General features: G+C 38.9%; 1 protein-coding gene across 2 annotated transcripts in view; it reads right to left on the bottom strand.

Moving 5' to 3' along the window:
- Positions 1–20859, bottom strand: part of BRSK2 (BR serine/threonine kinase 2) — a 294340-nt gene extending 273481 nt beyond the window's left edge. For both annotated transcript variants that reach the window (XM_042884557.1, XM_042884558.1), the window contains exon 1: positions 20669–20859. In XM_042884557.1, coding sequence (XP_042740491.1) covers positions 20669–20762 — 94 coding nt within the window. In that variant the 5' untranslated portion in view covers positions 20763–20859. The remainder of the gene's footprint in view (positions 1–20668) is intronic.
- Positions 20860–23044: the final 2185 nt, after the last annotated feature.

Genomic DNA, 23044 nt, shown 5'->3' with positions numbered 1-23044 from the left:
TTTAACAAAAGCAAGGAAGTAGACCAGCGAACATAAGTAGCATGGATTAGTCACTTCTGCAAAATTTCCTTTCATGTTTTAGGCCTTGGGAGAAACATTACTGACTTGCTTTGAAAACAGATACATTAAAAACAGAAATATCAGGGAGAAAAAAATAAAAACCAACAAATCTCTCAGCACCTGGACATAGTAGTTGTGACCTTTTCAAGCTCAGGTTATCTCAACATCCAGCAGATTGCTACTTCTGTGTTTTCTCTACAATAGCATACAGCTAGATCAAAACTTTTAAGCTATAGATCACAATACATCAGCTTTGAAGTAGACATTCGAGATATGGCATCACTTAATTCAGTTCTGATGGGGTTAATAGGGAAATTTGATCCTTTGTGTTGCCCTAGGAAATGCACAGAACATCCCCAATTAATGTGACAGGACACATCAGCTCACAAAGGGTGAAATTTACCCCTGCGCAGTAGGCTAGTGCAAGACCAACGTATCGCTTGAGTCACACTTACACACTTAAAGATTAACAACAACGTTTGGAGGACAGAAGGCATGACTGTAGATGAAATTCAGTGTTAACAAACGCACAATAGAAAGAATAATGTGAATCAGAATTGGATTTTGTTGAGTTCTTAAATTAATGTGAGACGTTAATTGACTTGCCATCACTTCAAACACTTCAACATCAACTTGATGTGCAGAGGTAACCAAAGTATTAAGTGAGATCAAAAATCGGACTGAGAATGTAACCATAATAGGGATTCTATCAGAGTAGAATGAAAAAGGCCAGTCTGGAAGACTTGAGTGAAGATGCATTGCATAATGTCAGACAGAATGATGATAAAGTAAAAGTAAAACAGAACAATTAGAGAAGGAAGAACAGGATGAAAGTATTTCAAATGTTCTTCTTCCTTCATTTGGAAGTTTACACAATATATATGCACAGACATTAAGTTGCTGCCACACAATATCACCACGAGTTTAAAAGGATCTGTTAAAGACATAGATATTGAGAATAGATTTGTATCTGTAATCCAGATGGAAGTCGATTACAAACCAACAGATACTGGGGGAAAAAAAAACAACCTTACTATTGGCAATTCCAAAGTCAGTTCAGTAGAGAGTTTAAAAAAAAAAAGTTGCAGCAACTTATATCTACTACACACTGGAACATAACAGTCCTCGAATCTGATGCAAACTAACTGTTTTATCACAGTACCCTTGTTGTGCCTGTCAAGAACTGACCACTCAAAACTCTGTGATAGCAGAGCAGAGGTAACCAAGACACTTGCAAATTCGGGAATGCAGGTACCAGTCTGAATCACAGCAACATGCAGTCCTTCTTGTCTGGGTATTAACTGCAGCGTAGACATACCCAAAATTGAGGTAGGAATGAAAAACTTACACTTGGACTTCACAGTGCCAAAGAACATGAGAGTCTGGACAAAATCTGATGTTTGCATTACAGAATAGATCCCTATAGAGTTTTACATCTTATGCAGTTAAAAACTAAGCATGTGGTTCTGTTCAGTTCTGGAGTAAATATTACTTTTTTTCCCTACAAGCATTCTACTGAAACTCAAAGGTCTTTAAAATCCAGATTTAAAGTAACTGACAGTACCTCTTCAACTTGGCAAGTTTCCTTTCTGTTGCCGTTCATTAATGTTAATGCAAAATTAACACCTTCTAGATTTTCTAATGAAAAGGAAGTACAAAAAAGTATAAATCCTGATGTGGATAGAACTAAGCACAGGAAAAAAGCTGAGCAAACCTCAAATGAAGGATTATCTTTACTTTCTCAGAGATTTATTTCCAACAAGGAACTGAACTAATGACCTTCTCTTCCTTACCACCTCCTGCTGCCAACATTCAGATAAAACAAACCTAGTCATATAGATTTTTATCAAGATCTCTTGGGGGAGAAAGAAGTCATTTTGGGACTACAGGCCAATTGTAGAAGTTATTTTCCAAATCCAAAGGTCAATTTTCTAAGACAACTGCAAGTACTTGTGAATATCTTAGAACAGAGGTAATATAATAACCACAGCTTGCACATTAACATAGAAATACAGCTGCTATAAGTTCAATAACCATTTGTTTAAAGAAAGGAAAGAAACGGGCACATTACAGAAAGGTTTTTTCAAAGGCAAAAACTATTTGCAAAGAGTGTGATATCTAAATCTTCTGACACTACAACCTTTTATAGTACACGTCATTTTGTTTTTCTCTTAACTAGCAGTGTCTGAAGAGAGAGAAAACAATATCAAAGCCCTTTCTCACATTTAAAAATCCATACGCTCTGCTTTTCTTAAGGTCAACCCATAACAAAGGTTAGCCACTCCACTAGCAGAGAGTATAAGTCCCTCCATCAATCGATTCCAGTTGAGGACCTAGTCCATGATGTCAAAGAATTCAACCCTTCTTTCAGTTACACGAGGATAAAACAGACTAACTCTACTGAAGCCAATGGGATACAAATTCAGACTGTTTCTGGAGTAACGCATTGTCAAACTGTTTTCTGCGCAGCTGCATAATCTTAGAGTAAGACTTGACAGTCTCAGAACAGTTATGCCATTTTTGCTACAGCATAAGCAACACTCCAGCTTGCCTGTGGAGAGAGAAAGGCTGTGGATTTCTTCATGAACTCACATACCTCACTTTTACAGCCTGTCATTAAATTAAATATCCTTAAGTTTTTCTTAATGGTAAGTGAGCTTACAGTCAATCAAGCCCCACAATGCTGAGCTTGCAACAGCAGCACGGACTGAGACCTTTCTATTCCCTTTGAAATCCAAATCTGGATTGCTTCAGCTTGTTTTTCAATAGACCAGTTGCTTTCAAATGCTACAGTTCGATTTTACAATGCTGCTGGCGAGGTTGGGAATCAAGCTAAATCCAGCTGCACCCAACAGAGAAAGTCGCCACAGGGAAAGAGTGAAAAATCAAAGGGTGAGCAGTAAGGTGATGCTATACCACTGACCTGCTGAATGCCAGATAATGAATAAAAAAGTTTAAATAAAGCATCAGATGAATAAACAAAAAGTTGTTTCTGATGCTATCAATACTTGTTACTATAGGAGGCAGAGATGGGTTCTTCAGAAGTACAAAAACGGACGTAAAAAAATGCTGTTGCATATATATTACCTTTTGGTCACCCACTTACATTTCAATTCGTAAACGCTTCTTTTCAGCAGTATGTCATTTCAAATAAGCATCAGAGTTGAAGATAGAATGTACAAGGTTAGGGGTTTTTTTGGTACAGCTTATAAACAAATCTCATTTGATTAATATTTCCACATATATACCTTACATTAAAGCACTTGCTGAAGCCGTTTAGTCTATCCATAATTCAAAAGCCAAACCCATACAATGCCCTCACTTCAAACAGCTTTCTCACAACACACACTTGCACACAGCAATTCTTATATAGACATTAATGAAAGACAAAAAAGGTTCACACTAAGACACACTGCTCTGCTGTATCAGATACCAGTAACCCAAAGAAGTTCAAAGAAAAAAAAAAGAAGTCTACAAATCACAAATTGGCCCACTGTTATGGAATATTTTCATACAAAACAGCCTCTGGACAAAAAAATAAATAATGCACATCAGATGACCAGGGAGAAATTCAGACTCTCATGCAAGTCTGTCATAATCAGAGGAAAGAAAAACTCCACGATAGCAAGGCATCTGTTTAAAACCTACATTTAAATACTGTTTTGGATATGAACTGGCTCACGTTACACAACTTGCAAAATGCAGTTAAGCAGCACACATACACACGCAACACCACAGCAAGATAAGTATTAAGATGGCAAAAACTGCAAAGCTCATATTAGCAAACACACCCATCCCACTAACAAAACCAGAGCCTGTAACAGGGCAGCTTCCTTTCCCATCTTGGTACTTTGCAGGTTAGGAGGTAATGGGAAATAACAATTAAAAAGCACATTTTAGACTAATGCTCGCAACGTGAAGAGCACATCAGACTACTCTAATTTTAGCTGCTTCTCTGTTAAGGTGAGGGAATAGAGTCTTGGAGATTTAATTCTTCCCAAGATACATGCACAGCTACACTGACATCAACCCCAACATTTATCAAGTTCAACACTTCCAGCAGCAACAAAAACTACCTGCTTTCATTTTTAGGCTAGAAATAAACAATTTGAGATTCTTGCTGGTAAAAACATCTATTTAAAATATTCCGTACTTTACTTGAGATAACTCCCTTTCATCTAATTTCCAGATTCGTAACTTGAATTATTTATTTTTAAACATTTTGAATTGGCGTATACTTGAAGAAAAACTTTACTCTTAGAAATAGAGAGCTGAAAGAGTTCTGAAGTGGCCAAGCACTGTCCCCTTCAGTGAATTTCATCCTTGGTTTACCACAACAGCTAACAGAAAAAAAGAAATTCTCATTTTTCACAGATGATATCAGTTCACTGGAAGGCAGCAAGCTTCACAGAACTATATGATTTTTTGTTCATGTATTGATGATTCACTGCTGTTTCTATTGAGAGAAAATTCAATTTAAAAAGGAAAAAAAACAAGTTTCCTCATCCAGGAATTTGTACTCCTTTTTTTTATGGATTGAATGAAAAAGAAGTTAGAAAAAGAAATGTAGACCTTTCAGATTTTTTTCTGATGTTGTAGTTCGGTTTTGTTTGTTTGTTCATCCGTTTGGGTATGTTTGTTTGTTTTTAAACAGCACCTCAGTTGGTAACAATCCATTCCTATTCTTCCTCCAATAAATGATAGTAAACTGCAGCAGCCATGTTTACAGCATCATCTGTTTTTAAGCCACACACAAAAAGCTGAGTAAGCATGATTTCATTTTTGCTTCAGAGACTGTGGGTTACTCAAGAAGTGCTAGTGATGCCTTGGCCTCCACTTTTATGTTTTAAAAGAACAGCCCTAGGGTGACTGAAGCTCTGTATTTTACATTGAAAGATGATCCAAAAATCTCTTGTTTGTCTTATTTTTTTTATGCCAAGACACTTTCACTACACAGAGCCAAAATTCATTTCTTTTTAATTAAAACCAGTAAAATATCAACTAAGTTGTGACATTCACTGGCATTCAAGACAGGGGGTTGGGGGAGGAGGGCACATTTACTTCTTCCTAGCTTTCTTCTTTCATTTTACTTCCTTTTCATACTATGTTAACTACAAGAATTAGAAGTCAAAATTTGACCTATCCCTGCAACATAGAAACCTATGTAAAACCAACATAAAACCAGCAAACGAAACACTGCCCAAAACAATAAAAAAAACTCACCAGTTGAGACTTACACCCCCAAAGTCAGCATGGCTGAAACTGCATTTTCATGATGAATCTTAGCCTATCCATTGATAACGACCAGTAATTCTATCACCAGTGACATAAAGCTTTATTTAGTAAGGCCACAGATTTGTACCATTTTCTGTCCACAGAATGAATTCAAAGGAGACATATGCTATAACCATTGTCTCTCTCTCAAAATAGTAGAGAAGTACTGTGATACCAAATCAATTCTATCCCTTGTTAGTCTTATTAATTAAAAAAAAAAAAAAATCAACATACAAATCCCTTTAGTAAATTGTTTCAGTTTTCATACACACAGTAGATCTCAAACATCACACTCAAAGAGGTGCATTTTAAAAATTATTTTAAAATTGAATTATTTTCTGTTCAGCCTCAACTACAGAAAAGCTTGTTTTCTTCCCCTTCTTAAAATAAAACAACTTCAGGGTTCATAACAGAGCCCTACCTCTTCTTACAAAGTGTTTTACAATAATGCAGTTGCAGATGCAATGTGGTTTTGAAATTCACTATAGTCCTGAAACAAACTAAACATATCCCTGTTATAACCTTAGCTCCTGAAAAACCTCTGCACAGAACTCTGGGTTACCACCTCAGAAATGACAAGTAATATTTTACTTCATCTACTTTCTGAACTCCCGCTTCAGCTTCCCAATACATCACACAATCCTTCAAAAGAGGGACTAAGTGGAACTCAAGTGACAAATGACTCTGATGCTAGCAAAAAGATAAATTTCACTTCTAAAGCACTGATCAGAGTATTCTCCTTCTTCATTAGCTGAAATATTTTTCCAGGCAGTAACATGAAACAACTAACAGTAGCACCCATAACAAACTTGTAAGGTCACCCCTTAAAAATAAAATTAATTCTTTGATATTTGAATTTTGGCCTCCTCAGAAATGCCTGCATTCCTAACAGTTCAATCAGTCTGCTCAGTAACCCATTAACCTCACACCCACTTCACACCAACCTATACCCTTTTCCAGGCAACAGTTCTGTAAGCTGAAGCTTACTGAAAAAGCATTTGGTAAATATCACTCGACCAAATAAGACTGTTGCTATTATCAAGTGGATGCATTTCTTAACTTTGCATTTCACTTTCAAATTTAGATGGGGGTGGACGAGGTGAGGTCTGGAAAAAGGAGGAAGAGAAGACACAGGACTATGAAGGAATTTAGTCTGAGGCATTTTTAAAATCTTATCTGTCTGTCAGAATTCCCAATGACTCACAAGAGGAAAAAAACAAACAACAAAACAAGAAAACTCAACACACCACCAGAGGGCTGTTGCCTGCAGGGAAATGAAACTGCTGCACTTTAACACTGCAGTGTAATTCTACTGGCTCTACAGGAGCATAAATAAAAGTGACCAAGTTATAAATCTTTTATAAGTAGAACACAAAGCATCACACAAACATTGTTTTGTTTCTTTTTAAACTCACTGACATTTTGTTTTAGAGATGAGGGACAAATGCCTCTAAGGAAAAAAGTAACAGAAGTCAGCACAACCACAAACTGTCAAAATGGAAGATCAAAGCAGTTCTTACATTTTATTGGATAGTTAAGCCAACTTTTGTTTTACATTGCAGCCAGAGATTTCAGCACTTACGAATCAAGACTACAACAATTAGAAGGGGAAGCTATGGAAAACAAATGCAGCATGAAAAGGTATCACCTAGAAAGACCAGGCTATGTACTGATCTCCTATGTCATCAGGAGATAAAAACCAACAGATACATAATAAATGAACTGAAGCTATGCACATGAACACTTGCAAAAAAAAAATAAAATAAAAAAATAAAAATAAAAAAATAAAAAAAAAGCACTAGGTCTAAAAAAGCAGCATTATCCCAGGCCCTTCCACGCTGCTTCCTACTTCTTAAAATGGTATCACCGCTATCCAGCTAATCCTGTCAGTCCCAAAGGAGAACTTCAGCATTATGTTAGTTTTACAGTAGGGCATCATGAAAAATGGACAAATTAACTCACCAGACACTCCAACCCAAGTCAGTGGGGGAGCCTTCCAGGGCCAGTGACAACTACATAGTTATTGCTTCTGAGTAATCTGCATTATGCTGCACAAAGACACGAACAGAGCCTGTTTTGTACAAGTGTCTCTACTGCTCTTCCCCAAGAAATCACCAGTTTAGGACTTAACAGTATTTCAGAGAGCATAAGAGTACAAATAGGGATGCAATCCTTTGAGAAGCTGAGTACCCTTAATCCAATAGGAATTGAGAGCACAGAATAATCTTTCACAGCAGATTTAGAACTTCACAGAGTAAAGCACAGGGTCAGTATTTTGAACATATGAAGGAAAAAAGTAACCCCGCAATGAAATCATACACACTCCTATCATCTGTACAGTCCACTGTATACAAACACAGCTTATCCACATCATACATACCACCTTGATTTCTAGCTGATGGGGGTTTGTCAACAGAGCATAACAAAGGCACAAATGGTGTGAGTACATCATCAGGTAAAGATGGGGAAGCCTGGACTTCTGCACAGGGCAAAGGTCTGAGGTGCTCAGGTAGACCTACCTAAACTTCACACAGTCTGCAGTGCCCTATTTTCCACCAGGAGACAGAGTGTTAGCTACTGGTGCTACTATCACTCTTCTGATGGCAAGATAGACACGTCAACAGATCAAAATCCTTTTCCCTTGGCATGTCTTCAGTTTCCACCTGTACAGTGAGAACAAGACCAACCACACTGGGGCTTCCCCCCTCCAGCAGACTTCATGGAAATGAGTAGTCGACACTCAAAAAGCACATAAGATTCTTACAGATGCTTGAGAAGCAATCTGTGGAGGAACTAGTTCCCAGGCCATAGGAATCAAAACACACTGAGAAGAAAGAAGCATTGGTGAAGATAAAGAGGCTCTCAGCTATCATTTACCTGAGCTGATGGTAGTAAAAGCAATGATGAATGTTGCAGCTCAGATCTAGAAATGACACCTACATTTGCAGCAATTCCTTTGAGAAGGAAGAGCCACCTGGTAATGAGATGGCAAATGTCCAACTATGCCAGTAGTTCGGTCATATCTGCCCCTAGCAAAGGTGCAGCAATACTAAATGTAAGGATATCTCCTACATGCTGATGTATAACACAAACTGGTGAGGAAAGACAGAATATTAGAAAAGAATTACTCTTGAAGTATTCAAACCTTCTGTCTACCTTAATTTTTCTGTTAGACGAGCCAGCAGATTTCTGCTTTAAAGATGAAAGACAGTAATTTCTAGAATTACTAGAATTCTATGCTATGCCTGTATTTTCAATGCGAATTGAATTCACTTACAGTATTATTCGACTTTGTGCTCTAATTCACTTGAATATTCACTGCAGAGATGTATTCCTAGGCTCTTCGTAACTAGAACACTGCCAGAGGTCTGCCTCTACTATCATCAATGAGAAGTGTGCTCATGGGTCAAACTTCCCTCTCAGACAAACTTGAGCAACGCCTCGAAGTCATTGGGGCTGCACAGATGTAAGTGAGTGGGGAATTTGACTAAGTAATATACTCAGTACAGTCAGAAAACAACCAGAAGCAAAAAGAGATGCAATTTCACAAACACGAGCAATGAAATAAGCCACAGACCCAGAAGAAACACAGCACAGGAAAAAAAAGAAAAAAGAAAAAAGCAAACACTAGGAGAGATCTTCCTATTGACAATTACTATTTTCATCAAGCTTTACAAATTCATAAGAAAAAAACACATATTTAACTAGTTTCAAAAGCTAATGAAAAACTGTTTAAGGCTGCAGCTCACACAGCATAAGGAGTCTTAAAAGCTGTGCCACTCATGGCCATGCCTTTTCAAAAAAACAAATGCCCACGTTTAATAGGGCTATGGCACTTGTGTCATTGCCAAGCTGTAATATAATACTTGGCTTTGTCTATGGTGACCATTTTTGTACAGACAGGCATTGCAAACATACAAACAACTCTCAGTCTTCCTCTCAGCTTTCTGCAGGAAAGGACTACTTCAAATACTGACACTAGACCAAAATGGATACATGGAGGAAATACAGCGAGGGCTCCCTTCTTCCCACACTGCCCAGTCATTGAACTCGGATTGGAAAAAGAAAGGACCAATTTACCCCTGCTTTGTACAGCCTCAGCAGAAGAAAACAGACAGGAAACCACCTTATCAAGATGGGTGGGGATTTTCACAGTGTTAGATCATAATGTGGTCTGGTCTAACATGACTTCTTCCTCTCAACTTGATGTTAGTTTTAACCAAGCTGAGGGGCAAAATTCAAAAAGTGTCTGTGCTCCAGTGAACTCAGTCTGCCACAGCAGCACCTCATCGCATTCTAAACTAAATGCAGTTCCAAGAAGTTGCACTGTTTATGACAGCTTTGCTTCAGCCTGATTTCTTAAGAAAACAAAATTTATTTCTTCAGGCTGTTTGTAATTCCTCCTACATCATTAGAGTAAGTTAACCAGTGTCAACGAAGTTTGAAAGTACAAGAGAAGTCTCAAAGATTCCATATGTTTCACGCTGAATGCCTGAGGAGAAAGGTATAAATTCTTCCACAAGGGAAGGAGAAACTGATTTAATCCTTAATCTCTTCTGAGAGAAAGTAAGAAAATGGACATTTTTTTTCTCATCATTAATCACAATAGAGATGAAATTATAAAGGGTCCCAGTCTTGGAACTGTAACATCACCAAAACTTTTCTGAGAATTCCCTCCTAAGGCTTTCACTAATTCACTCTAGGAAACAGCAGCTATAGAAAGAACCAAACTTGTGTCTAGCATCCTCTAGATAAGGATGTTAACTTTTGAACTAGCCACTGTGTTGAACAGGCAAGGTAACTGGAGTGAAAGCACAGACAGTCCAAACTTCAAAAGGAAAGCTGTAGCTCAATCCTGTATCTCATGACAGCAGAACACCTCAATCTGACAGCTACAACTACCCACCATTTACAACCTGAAATGAAGACAAGAGCTTTGGAATAGAGGGGATGAAGAGATTCCAGTAAGGTAAAAATCTGAGCATCAAATCAATTCACTAAACTTGGAGACAGGTCACAGTTATTAAAAGAAATCCACATCGTCACTTCATGAAGCTTACTGTGGGCAAATGGCAGGCAAGATGAATAACTCAACCTCCAGCTGGCAATGAGTCAGCACAAGGCACAAGTAGTTTTTAAATGTCACTCAGTCCGTTTCACTCCACAAGGATCTAGAACTTGAAGCCTTCTTTTTCCTACTTTAACTGGTGTTTTAATTTAAATGTAATAAAACTTGTCTTAGCATAGTCCTGGGATAGCCTAGCTCAGACTTCAGTAGAGCAGAATATTGTTTAAACAAAGGAAACAATACACCAGCTCACATTTAGCTAGAAATATGTTACTGTGCTTCCTTATGAACTGTATTATCGTAAGGCTGACAAGCCAGCATCACAAACAAGGTCTACAGGTACCTCAACAAGGACCAACTAAACATTCATTTTTTCAAGGTCAGTATTTGAATAGAAATTTACGATGCTAGCCACACACAAAAATAACTAAGAAGAAAGTTAAAGAAAAGAAAAGGTGTTCCACCAGAATCCCTGCTGGGTCAATGTGAAAACCCAGCACATTCTCATCTGCTGCTGAAGAATGACCCCTAAGCCTTCGTCACACTTAAATTCGTAAGTCCAAGAGCAGGCTTCAGAGGGACAGCAGAAAACTAACAGATTTTTTGTCTAGACCAGTTCGCTTTCCCCAGAATGGAACTCTTCCATTATTTTTGTTCCAGTCAATAGTGCCTAATGCCTAAGTGACAGAGGCACTCGGATTATAGCACGTAAGGCTGAATACACAGACAAATGATGCTGCAAAAAGCAGAACTTTTTAATACATATGTAATGTAGATGCTATTTCAAAAAATATATACATACACATTACATCACAGATGTTTTTTCTCCAACATTAAACATACACTGCAAAAGATGGCAAATCAAAATTGCAATAGCCTCAGGATATAAAGAGAGTATGTTGTTTGTTAAGTAGGCGCAGGAAGCCAGAAAAGCACTTACTAAATGGATGCCTGAGAAGAGTTTCCTATCCATTTATTGAACTGTAAAAGTTCAGTACTTCACTAGAAATATTATCATGGATATAATTTCCACTTAGAGTTGGTACATTTAGAAAATAGAGATGGCATTTACACATCTTCAGCCAATTATGTTTGTTTCCCTTCTCATTGTCCCCTAAACCCAGTATCAGTTCATTTTTACTGTCAGCGTTACAAATCTCAAACAGTTTTGTTTGTTTTTACCAGCAATAAACTCCTTTAGTCAGTAATTGGAAAAATATAAACTTTTTTCCAAATTCCTTGATTGTCAAATTATCAATTATCGTCATCAGTAAGTAGATGGCACATAAGAAAATGCAGAAGAACCTGTTATTGACTGAGCAAGGAACAGCCCCTTCTAGACCAAACCCTTACAACATCACAGATGAAGTTTATTTTTCAATTCCTTCTTTAGTTTTTAATATTAAATATGCTATTATATTTATGCAAAGAAGCCAACTGAAGGAGCAGTAAGAGTCAAACACAAAAACTGACATACTGAAAATTCAGCTACTAAAGCTCTGAAAGAGTAATTTAGGACAGCTTCAGTTTATGTCAGTTGATCATGATCTGTGGCCTTATGGAAATAATCAAATAATTTTCTCAAAACATAACCATTATTGCTGACAAAGCAAAGTAAATATTCTGCTCCACCCAACCCAGCACTGAAGACATCAACTGCTTCCATCAGCCCAAAGGTTACTCTACAAAGGGAACGTATCTGGATTTGCTTGTATTTAAATACCAACACTTAGCATTTTTATACACCTTGCTCTTCAATTTCAGTTTCCCAGTCAGAACTTAATGTTAACATTAAACCAAACCTGTCCCTTTCTAAGCATATTTCATATTTCATGTCCTCTGTCAATGTCCTTGGCAGTATTTTCAATTGCTGATATACACTTCTGTTATTAAACTGTAAAACCTGCATCCCAAGGTCACTGTGAAATAAACAGCATATTCCCACTTGTACAGTGCATAGGACAACAGTAATCTTACAGGCATCTGTGTCACAAACGATGACTTCATGACAAAAAGTGTTTGCAGTAATATCAGTAGAGTATTATAGAATCATTGAATGGTTTGGGTTGGAAGGTACTTTTAAGATCATCTAGGTCCAACCCCCCTGCTATAGGTAAGGATACCTCCCAGCAGGTTGCTCAAAAACTCATTCAACCTGGCTTTGAACTCCTTCATGGGAGTGGGCATCCACAGCCTCTCTGGGCAACTTGTTCCAGCGTCTCAGCACTCTCACAGTAAAGAATTTCTTCCTAATATCTAGTCTAAAGCTACCCTCTTCCAGTTTAAAACTGTTTCCCCTTGTCTATGTTGCTACATGCCCTTTAAAAAGTCCCTCCCTGGCTTTCTTGTAGGCCCCTTTCAAGTACTAAAAGGCCACCGTAAGGTCCCCCCAGAGCCTTGTCTTCTCCAGGCTAAGAAGCCCCAACTCTCTCACCCTGTCCTCATAGAGGAGGTACTCCACCCTCTGACCATCCTCATGGCCCTTCCCTGGACCCACTCCAACAGCTCCATGTCCTTCTTGTGTTGGGGGCCCCAGAACTGGGCACAGTACTCCAGGCTGAGCTTCAGGAGAGCAGAGTAGAAGGGCAGAATCACCTCCCTCAACCTACCTGCTGGTCACACTTCCCTCAATGGAGAGGATATGGCTGGCCTTCTGCACTGCAAGAGCACATTGCTGGTTTACGCCAAATCTTTCATCAACTGACACTTAAATTTCTCTCCTCAGGGTTGCTCTCAAGCCATTCTCCACTTGAACACTTTCTAAAGGAATGAACACAATTTCTTCTGTTCCACTTAAATTCAATTTCAACTTAATTTCCAAAAGCACTGAAGAAATGAAGAAGTTGTATGGTGGTTTACTTTTTTTAAAACGGGATTTTTATCAGCAATGATTCTAATATGTAAACAGATTTAGTCAAAATGAATAGGTTAGCTAACACCACTGATACATTTCAAAATATGCATTTTAAATGAAGTAAGTCTGATATAATCACGTGTGCTTCTTTGAAAATACCTGTGTTGGTCCTCAGAAGCAGTGACATTGATTCCTGTAAGTTCTTTGTCATACCAGGCAAAGTACAATTAGAAATGTCAGTAATCATATACAGGAGAAACTTAACTCACCCAGCTGGTGATGAGGGTCTCCGGCTACAGCACACTCCTCCTCAGAAAGTGGCCTTCACCCAGAAGATGCTCACAGGAGAGCTGGATCCTGGGTGCCCTCCCTGGGCCCATCCCTTCCAATCAGGTGGGAAACACAGGTAAATTGCTTGCCCCTGTGCTTCCTGGGCCAGCCACCCCCTTCACCAGATGCTCAATCATCAGTTCTAGCTGTGACACAAGAGTTCCCCCTGTAAGAAAACTGTCTTCTAGGTAAGGGCGTTCATGGGATTTACGTCAAACTATGCAGGAAAACTACATTTTCAGAGTTAGCACTTGCAAACATTTATACCAGAAGTGTTTGCAATGCCATCCAAGTGGAGCATGATTCTCTTACACAACATATCCAGCAGACTACAGCCAAGAGTACAAATAAAATCTTTGAGTATTGACCAAACACAGCCAATCTGAAAGCAAGGTAAAGAGACATAACGAAAGGAGATGAAAATAGGTGTTTGCAAAAAGCAAACAAACAAACAAAAAAACCCACAAACCAAAAAACTGCAACAAAAGACTTTCAAGAGATCACACTACACTTACAGACACTGCAGATAAAGACTGTTGAAGTTCATTATGAATAGCATTTACAGGAAATAATTCACATTACTACATCTGCTATGGATATTTTGTAGAAAAAATAGTACTGTTTATGCATGACCTGAGCAGCCCAACACTATTATCATATAAGACTGTTAAACGTTCCAGGTTTGTTTACAATAAAAACAAAACAAAAAAATTTCTTTGGGATGCTTCTTAACAGAACAATCCATGACAAAAATTCCTTTACCTTTACCTATTTATCATGGGCTTGATGAGCTTCCTACTTAAGTCAGCACAACTGAACCAACCGACTTCACAGGGGAAGTTAACACTTCACAGCATTTGAAGAACATCACTGCCTAAGCATCCAATTGTGTGTCTACCTTGACTCCACCACTATGGAAATCCACATCCAGGCTTCAATCTGTTCTCATTTGGACTGTTCTCTATACACATGGTAGGTTTTTCATGAACCAGTACTTCAGAAGGCATTAATTCCAAATTTCTCACTTCTTTTCAAACCCAGTAAGCTTTCATCACCTACGTTTGTTACATATTACCTACCTACTAATTTTGAAAGGAATATCAACATTTATTGCTGCCATTACAATTATTATTTAACTCTATAAAGCATATAACATTAAAGACTCTAAAATATAATGTATGGAGTAAATTTGTGGTATACTAAAGAAATATCACAGTGAATCCAAAACATTCACCAGCTGCTCCATTGCAATTCATAAAAGCAATCTTAAGGATTCATTCAAAATACTACAATTGTTCATCACAGTTTTTCTAGGAAGAAAAATTTTTCCACTCTTAATAAATTTACCTCTAAACATTTTTCATTTCTCCAAACTCTTATTATTCTAAGATAGTTATTCCCACTACAGTGAGACTAGGACAGTGACAGAAAGCAAAAAAAAGCACTTGAATAGCACAAGAATTCTATTTGAAAGATCACTGCTTCTGTATTTCTGCTGATGTCTGAAATGTTGATATATAAATAATCACCTAGTCCTACTCACTTGACAGTGTATCTGAATTCTAACAACTCCTGGATGAGAAAGCTTACTGTGCTCTACAAATGAAAACAAACCTTCAGAGCCTACTCCTGTTTCAATAAGTCCATGATAGTTTTGCTACTTATACCAGGATAAAAGATTGATGGCATGCCTCCACAAAGCTCATGGAAGGTCAGAGGTTCATAAATGTTTTCACTGTAGCAAACAGGGAGGAGTCTGCATGGAAAAAAAAGTGCAAGTCAGAAAAGGGAAGTTTGGACTTCCAAGTCTGGACACAAGGCACAACTCTCAAGGTAATACCAGTATTATTTCAATCATAAATGCAGGAAAACAGTACTTTCAAACAATGAGACCAAAGGTACCTGAAGTTAAGAGCTACTAAATCTCTGAAAATTCATAATCATTACTGGAAAATCCATTAAGCCTAAGTAACTATTACTTAATCTTCCTGGCAAAACTTCACTAACAGATTTTAAAACTTTTAATGCCCCCAGTACTGCATGCAGTACTGTATTTCTAGCAACACTACTATTTCTAGTATTGCTGTTAATTAATCAATCAAGTCCTCACAGGCTATCATGAAAATAGGGTGCAGATTTACCATTTTGAAAGTGATTCTCATAAGGAAAGCAGAAACATAGATGAAAACATGAACAGAATACGCACTTTAAGAAAAGGCCATGGAGAGAACCACAATGACTACGCATCAATAACCATATGTTCATCTTGATAACTAAACTGAATAACACAGAACTATTTTAGAATTCCCTCCGTATCTAACAAACGGGACAAAAATATATTTACAGTAGTATGGACAAAAAGGATACACTTTGTTTAGCCAGATACAGAAAAAAAATAAAGACAACACAAAACAGGCTTCTGAAATCACTGTCTACAAAACATTCTTCCGATAGGTTTGAACCTTTCAATGGCAACCAAGTCTGACACACACAAAAAAATAAACTTCAGTTTCTGAGGATGTCACAGAAACAGGTGGTTAAGGCTGCAAAGAGACATCCTGCTCAAGGCCTCGCTGAATAAAAGACTACTGAATTTGCTGAGACTCAAACGTAATGATCTCTCTTATATAACTGAACAGCATACTGCTAAACACCTTGCTGATGGCTCACACAGACAAGACATACATAGAAGAAATGGCTGTAAGTTACATAGCATACAATACAGAAAAAAGACCCCTACATTTTGTCAAAGGTCAAAGTGACATGAGTTTCAGCAGTATTCTTTGTTCTGAAATGAATGAAAGGCATAAAACAATAAGGATCAGCAACATTAGTTTTTTTCACGAAGATTATCTTAAAGTTAATAGGGTAACAATCACGTAGACTTGGTCTCTTAGTACTTGTAGACAGAACAGTGTTTTGGAAATTGACTGCGCATTGATTTGGTGCCATAGCAAACTACGATGCCAAAGTTCATAAAGCAATATCAAATGAAAATACAAGAAAATACTGGAATTCTGCAGTCCTTCACAAGAAATAATACTTGAGTCCCTCACCTCTGACAACAGTGAATATTTACTAACGGCTGCAATCCAGACACTCTTCAAAGAGTTTTGAGGGTGAAATGGGATTAACGGGAAGAAAGAAAACGCGCAAGCCAAAATACCAGTGGAACAAAAATCAATAAGAGGAATATACAAAATACAAAATGAATGGCAAGTGGAAAAAAATGTCTGAGTTAGGAAAACTAAAACAGTATTTCATGTTTAGGTGTGATTGGGGTTTCTTAAGGTGCACTGTTTCCACGTGTATTACTGTAACGTGACACACATCCTTTTCCTCATTACTGTTAATTACAATGGAAACCTCCTATAATTAACTGTAAAAAAAACTTACATAAAAAACTGTAAAAAAACTTACATAAACCAACCTTTCCCCTCATATCACATAAATAGAAATAATCTTTTGCACTAACTCTTCTGTAAAATAAGGTGTTTGCAGTATAATAATTCAAATTACACTGCTGCTTCTATTCCAACAAAACCATTCATCCAGCTGCAAAAAAAAAACAAGGGAGACATTCAGCATTTAACTTATTACAAAAGCAAGCAGGCCAGCGAAGACCATCTAATGCCTATACTCACGTTATAAGTTCTTATGCTACGTTATTCAAAACAATTTCCCATATCTTCTCTCTACCATTTCTGCTACCAGCAAAGGCATAAGCACATACATCTTTCAGCTCTGTCTCACGCAGTCCTTTTCTGACTTCTCCAAATAAGAGGTATTCATCCTCCGTAGCATCAGTCACCCTCGGCAAGCTTGAGACACCAGCACAGAATGCTACTCAGGAGAAATTTTGTGCATCTTATTTTGAATTCTAATTAACACTTGAAACAACAGTTGTTACCCACCTATTTGAATTAAAGGTCTTTCCACGTCAATCTGCCTAACCACAGATAGATGTCATTAGGTTCCACTAATGTCAGAGATGCAGCATCTGAACCTCTTTGCAGAGACCAGTAAGCTGCTGGTGATAAACATTTTTCTCAGCTATTAAGATGATAATCAGCGAGAACTTCATGGAGAGCAGGCTAGTTATAATTCTGTTTACCATCACATTACCCTTCCGCAGCACCCTAAGTCTGCCTTGAACTACAAACCCATGCTCCACTCCAAAAAACTATTCTTTTGATCTAAGTAAAAGATGGTTAGAGTAATTAACAGATTCGCATAATATTAATATACCTGGGAGCAAAGCTAAAGCTTGCATATCTGCAATAATCAGTATATTACAGAAAATGAAATGATGAGTACAAACATCACTGCAAAATAGGTAAGATTTAGCAACACAACTTAGACTTTCTTTCCACTGACCATTACATTTTGCAAAATTTTTCTCTTTCCATCCCACAGAAAAAAATAAATATGTATTCCAAGCTATTACCTCCTAATCTTCCAAGCTTTAAAGTCAAGCTTTAAGGGAATAATTACAATCACTGTTTTTCTTGAGCTATATGCCACTGCAACCCAAATTCAAAGTTCCACACCATGACGACACAGCATGGTGAATGAGGCCCTCATACTGCGCTTGTTGTCATCTCTCTGAAATGCTGCAGGTTGCTTGCTTACCCTTCAAAACAAGCAGGATGAGGACCAGCTACATAGCACACACTGTTCATGGCATTCTGCATGCTAGCAAATGTGATTAGCACAGAAAACGCGAGAAGACCAGAAGGCATCTTTCCATATTCAGCCATGTATGTTTAACACTGAGCTAGATTTCACCTCAGTGCATTATTATGTTGATCGACGGCAGGTATGGCAAGGAAGACATAGGCTGACATCAGCTACTTTTAAGCTTTTCTCTTCTTCCCCTCCCTCATTTACCACCTCCAGCTTCTATGACACCATGCATTGTGCATTTATGTGCACTCATGTGCACAGGCCGCAGAGACTTATCTATTAAGATCAGTTATGTGGTAAAACTGCAAAAGGAAACTTTCACCCTTGTCCAGGTGGTTGAGAAACTGCAGAGGCCAACAGCAGCTTCTAAACGCATGCTCTCCTCCCTCCACCCCCACGTCTCTAATCACTTAGGAGGAAGATAGGAAGATTAGCAGAGAGGAAAAAAAATAACCAAAGCTGCAGATAACCCTTTAGGACCACAACGTCAGGCTATGAGATCTGGAGCGAAAGGTTAATGCGGTAGTATTTTCAGGAATCAGACAATTGTGTTTTACATGAGAGGGAGGGGTACTGAGAGGGTGAGAAAAAGAAAAGGAAGTGGTGATGAAGACAAAAATGAATTTGTCATCCACAGCTGGATCTTTGATCACCTGGAGTACCCAGGAAAAAAAAAAGATTACCGAAAGAAATAGGATAGTTTTATTACCAACATACTGCATTTTTTTGGTGGAGTATTTTCATCATTAGAGCAGATTTTAGTAAGGATACAGCTGCACAAGTAAGGGCTTATTGAGCCATGCAAAGAATAAATAAAGGTGATACCCAAAACACTGACAGATAGCTACCTTTAGCAGCTGATGTAATGAAAAGGATTAAAAAATATAAATATAAATAAAAGTCACTTTCACTGGAAGACAATGTCATCCCCATCCCTGTCTCTGAACGGTTGCTATGGGGTTGTGAAGAGGAGGGGAAAGATGGGGGGGGTTATAATCAATCATCTCAGAAGAGCATTGCTTCTTACAGAGAAAGATCTGGATTTTGACTGTGTCCCTAAGAAAATTGCGGACTGCAGAGCTGCTGCCACGCAGGGCAATGAGGAAGCAGGCAGAGCAGAGGCAGCAGCTGGGGATGGAAACGCCTATTAAAACCTTTAGACAACAGATGGGCAAAGCTCGGCTGGTTTAAAAAAAAAAAAAGAAAAAAGAAAAAACAACACACACGCACACACAAAACCAAAAACAACAAAAAAAACCACCCCACCACAATGCATCATGTTTTATTGTCCCACCGTAATGAACAACACTTCATACCCACATGCCCAAAGAAGCCCCCTATTACTAATTTCCCCTTTCCCTGAATTATCATCTCAAGACTCAGTTCACTTTGAGGGGAGGGGGTCTCCCCAGTCCAGTGAATTTGCCAGATCCCATTGCTTATTGCACCTGTTACTACAGAAAATGAAATAAAATAAAAAAAGGAATAGTCATTTGGGCTTCTTTTAGAGGTTTTCCTTCCAATTAAGGATCCCCTGCCCTTGAAGTGAATATGCTATCTAAGCAAGCAACAGCAAGTCCAGATCTTTAACGCATTTAGAGGATCTAATTATGTCATGTAGGGCAGAAGCACCTGCTCTCCGCTAATTCCCTCCACTCTGTTTCCTCTTTTTAATATTTCTTACCATTGTTCCATTCAAACAGATCTGCTGGGGGTGAGTTCATAAACAAGCTTTAAGAGAAATAATTAAATAACCTCCCCTCCCCCTCATTCTTCCTACAAAAACATAGGATAACCAGAATTCTGCTACTGATCCTGTATTTTTCTTTTATTTCAGATGCTACACAAAAAAATCACCAGCTCATCCATCCATATTTGGTAAATGCCCAATGCAGTCAGTGCCACAGATATACTGTATATATTTCCCACCACCAACTGCACCTTAAGGACTACACCCTTTTCAATCATGATGTCATGAAATACTGCTGGTGACTCCCCCACTACCACCACCACCACCTCCTTGGTACTACAGGCTGTGAACCTTCCATTTCAATATAATTTGATTAAAAAGAAAAGACTTCTAAGTAGGGCAGAGAAGAAATTGATGTGAAAATCCGCCACAAGCATCATCTATTTTTTCCTCTGCATGCACTCCTTCCGTCACCAGAACACCACCCATAAGAAGGAGTAATGAACATGAAGCATCTTGGTTTTTTTTAAAGAGAAAAAAATAACATGGATATTAAAAACAAAGCAAAAAAAAATCCTTTGTGAATATTATCTTCATTAAATCGGCAAACGGGAAAACCTGATCCCTCACATACCCCATCCCCAACACCTCACTGGCTGCTACAGCACCTTCCCCTTGGCGCGGGTGCTGCTGCAAAGGAACCAACCTGTCTGTCCTTTTCCTAGGGTTTTCTCCAAACGATAGGGTCCAACATATTGTGCATGTTGAGCTCCGCTGCCTTCTTTCCCTGTTGATGTCATTTCTACCTGGATCTGTAATTCTGCAATGTGTATGTGCTGATGAGCTGGAATTTCTCTCTGCAGTTCTTTAAATTCCCACTTTGCAGCTGTGCAAGCAAAGCACTCTTTCTTTTTGCTTTAGTCCACTTGGTTGCAGATTTTTCTCTTCCTCCTCTTTCTTTTCACTCTCTTTCACGTGCCTGTTGTCTCGCTGGGTCTGTCTGGGACGCTGATGTGCGAAGGAGTTATTTTAATGTTCAAAGAGGGGGGATCTACGATCCAAGCCCAAGGAGCATGATGCTGGTGATCTGGGCTCCGCACGCCTTGTTCTCTCTAGGAGCTGTTCAAGGGAGAGCCAGGGCTAGAGCAGCGGAAGAGCCGGGCCCCGCAGCTGTGATTGACATTGCAAGCAGCCAATCCCCTCGTCTCCCACCTCCTTCTCCCCTCCTCCTTCCAGTACCTTTTCTTTTCCATCAGCAGCAGCAGTTACTGCCTCTGCCTGCTACAGAGCATCATAATCAATAGGAACGGCAAACACCCAAGTTTATCAGTCTATTGATAAGGCACTATTAAATATAATTAAGGAGCGTGTTATTTTAAATCCCAAGCACACACGTTTCTTTCTCATGAATTATACTCCTCTATGCAGCTGTACCTCCATGGTACTGAATAAAGGATGTGACTGTGGCAGGAAGCAGGAAGGGAAAAAAATCTACTTCAGAAAACGAGCTTGAGAAATTCATTAATTCTGTTTGATTCTGAAGGACCTGTATCTTCAGTGGGTTTTACCCTTTAAAGAGAGCCTTTGGGGAGGAAACAAAAAGAAAAAATAAAATGACAGGGAAAAAAAACAGGGCCCGTCCTGTAGCTATTGAACTCAGTGGCAGACGTGCTTTTGAATTTGATGGCAGCAAGCAGACTTTGCATCCTTAGGTGAACAGATCAAAAATGGCACGGCTGCAATTTTCATTATATCAAAAAATCAAGGTGTTTAATGGGAATAGGAAAGGATTCTCAGATCCACAGATAATAACATCCATAGGCTCTATACCAGCAGACTAAGGAAACCTGCATTGCTTTTGTCCAAGTACTTATACGTATCTTTACATTCCTAAGTGTTTAAGAAGTTTGTTAGGCATAAACCTATGTACTTTCTGGACTTCGGGCTATACAACAGTTTCAGACTCCAGGGCTATCAAACTGAAACCAATACCACACGAATTTCCTTTTTACCTTCTCTTCTCTGCACTGATCCAGATAGCAAACTGGTCGGAATATCCTTTTTGAATTGCAACCAGGAAATGCACAGCAGGGATTCTTCAATCACAGAGGAAAGCCATGACAAGCCTGTAAAAGAAGGAGAGAGTAAAGAGGACAAAACTTGGATGCACCTTATCACTTTATGTTGCTAGTTGAGTGCAAAGACTAGTGACTATTTCAGGGTTGGTTTTTTTTTCTTTCCGAAAAAAAAGGATATATTTTTAAAATACCTGTATCTACATGAATCACCTGATGAAGGAAATTAGAATAACACCAGAAACCTGTAACACAGGCAACACAACTCCACCCAACAGGTTGCAGAACATTAACGGGATAAGGAGATGAGAGAGAGCTAGGCCAGCAGCGTGAAATTTTAGACCAACTCCAAGTTGTCCTTGTGTCTCCCTCAGGAAACAAAAACCCCAATGCTTGTTTTGGCCTTCCTCTGCATTGCTTTTTATGGTTCACCTTTAATTACTTCCAGAGCATGCTGTTACCTGCCAGCAAACCAGTGGTGCCCCCAGCGCTCTGCTCCTCCTCAGACTTCTCTCACCCTGTGGGGCTGCCTGCTAACGGCTGCTGCTCCTCTGAGAGGAGTGGCTCCACCATCACCAATGGTACCTCCCAGCACTTCACAGGCATTTACTCTCCTCCTCTCCCCATCTCACTTTTGCTAAACTGCACATTTTTATTTCTCCAATCTTTCCCAGTGCTGGGATGGCATTTCCCTGTGTCTGGCACAGTGTGAAGCCACGAGGCTGAGAGGAGAGGGTGCAACAAGCGCTCCGAGAGCCTGTGGCAATATGGCGACTGTTCGATCCTGCTCTTCCCGCCAAAAGCGCTGAGGCAAAGACATTGCATTGCATCCCCCTCCAGAGCAGCTGTGAAGGCTGCAGGCAAAACGCTTTCAGAGGCTGGAAGCACGAGGCTCAGAAACATCAGGAGATCTTCAACAGGGCAACCAGGTGTCAAGAACACATCTCTGGAACTCTTCCCACATGTGTTGTGCAGCAAAGGCTTTCCTTCGCCTGGCCAGGGTATTG

This window comes from Lagopus leucura, unplaced genomic scaffold, assembly GCF_019238085.1.
Source record: "Lagopus leucura isolate 7727_CA_CO unplaced genomic scaffold, USGS_WTPT01 Super-Scaffold_100044, whole genome shotgun sequence".
NCBI classification, from domain to species: domain Eukaryota; kingdom Metazoa; phylum Chordata; class Aves; order Galliformes; family Phasianidae; genus Lagopus; species Lagopus leucura.
Note: the sequence above shows the minus strand (reverse complement) of the source record. Positions and strands in the feature narration are given on the sequence as shown.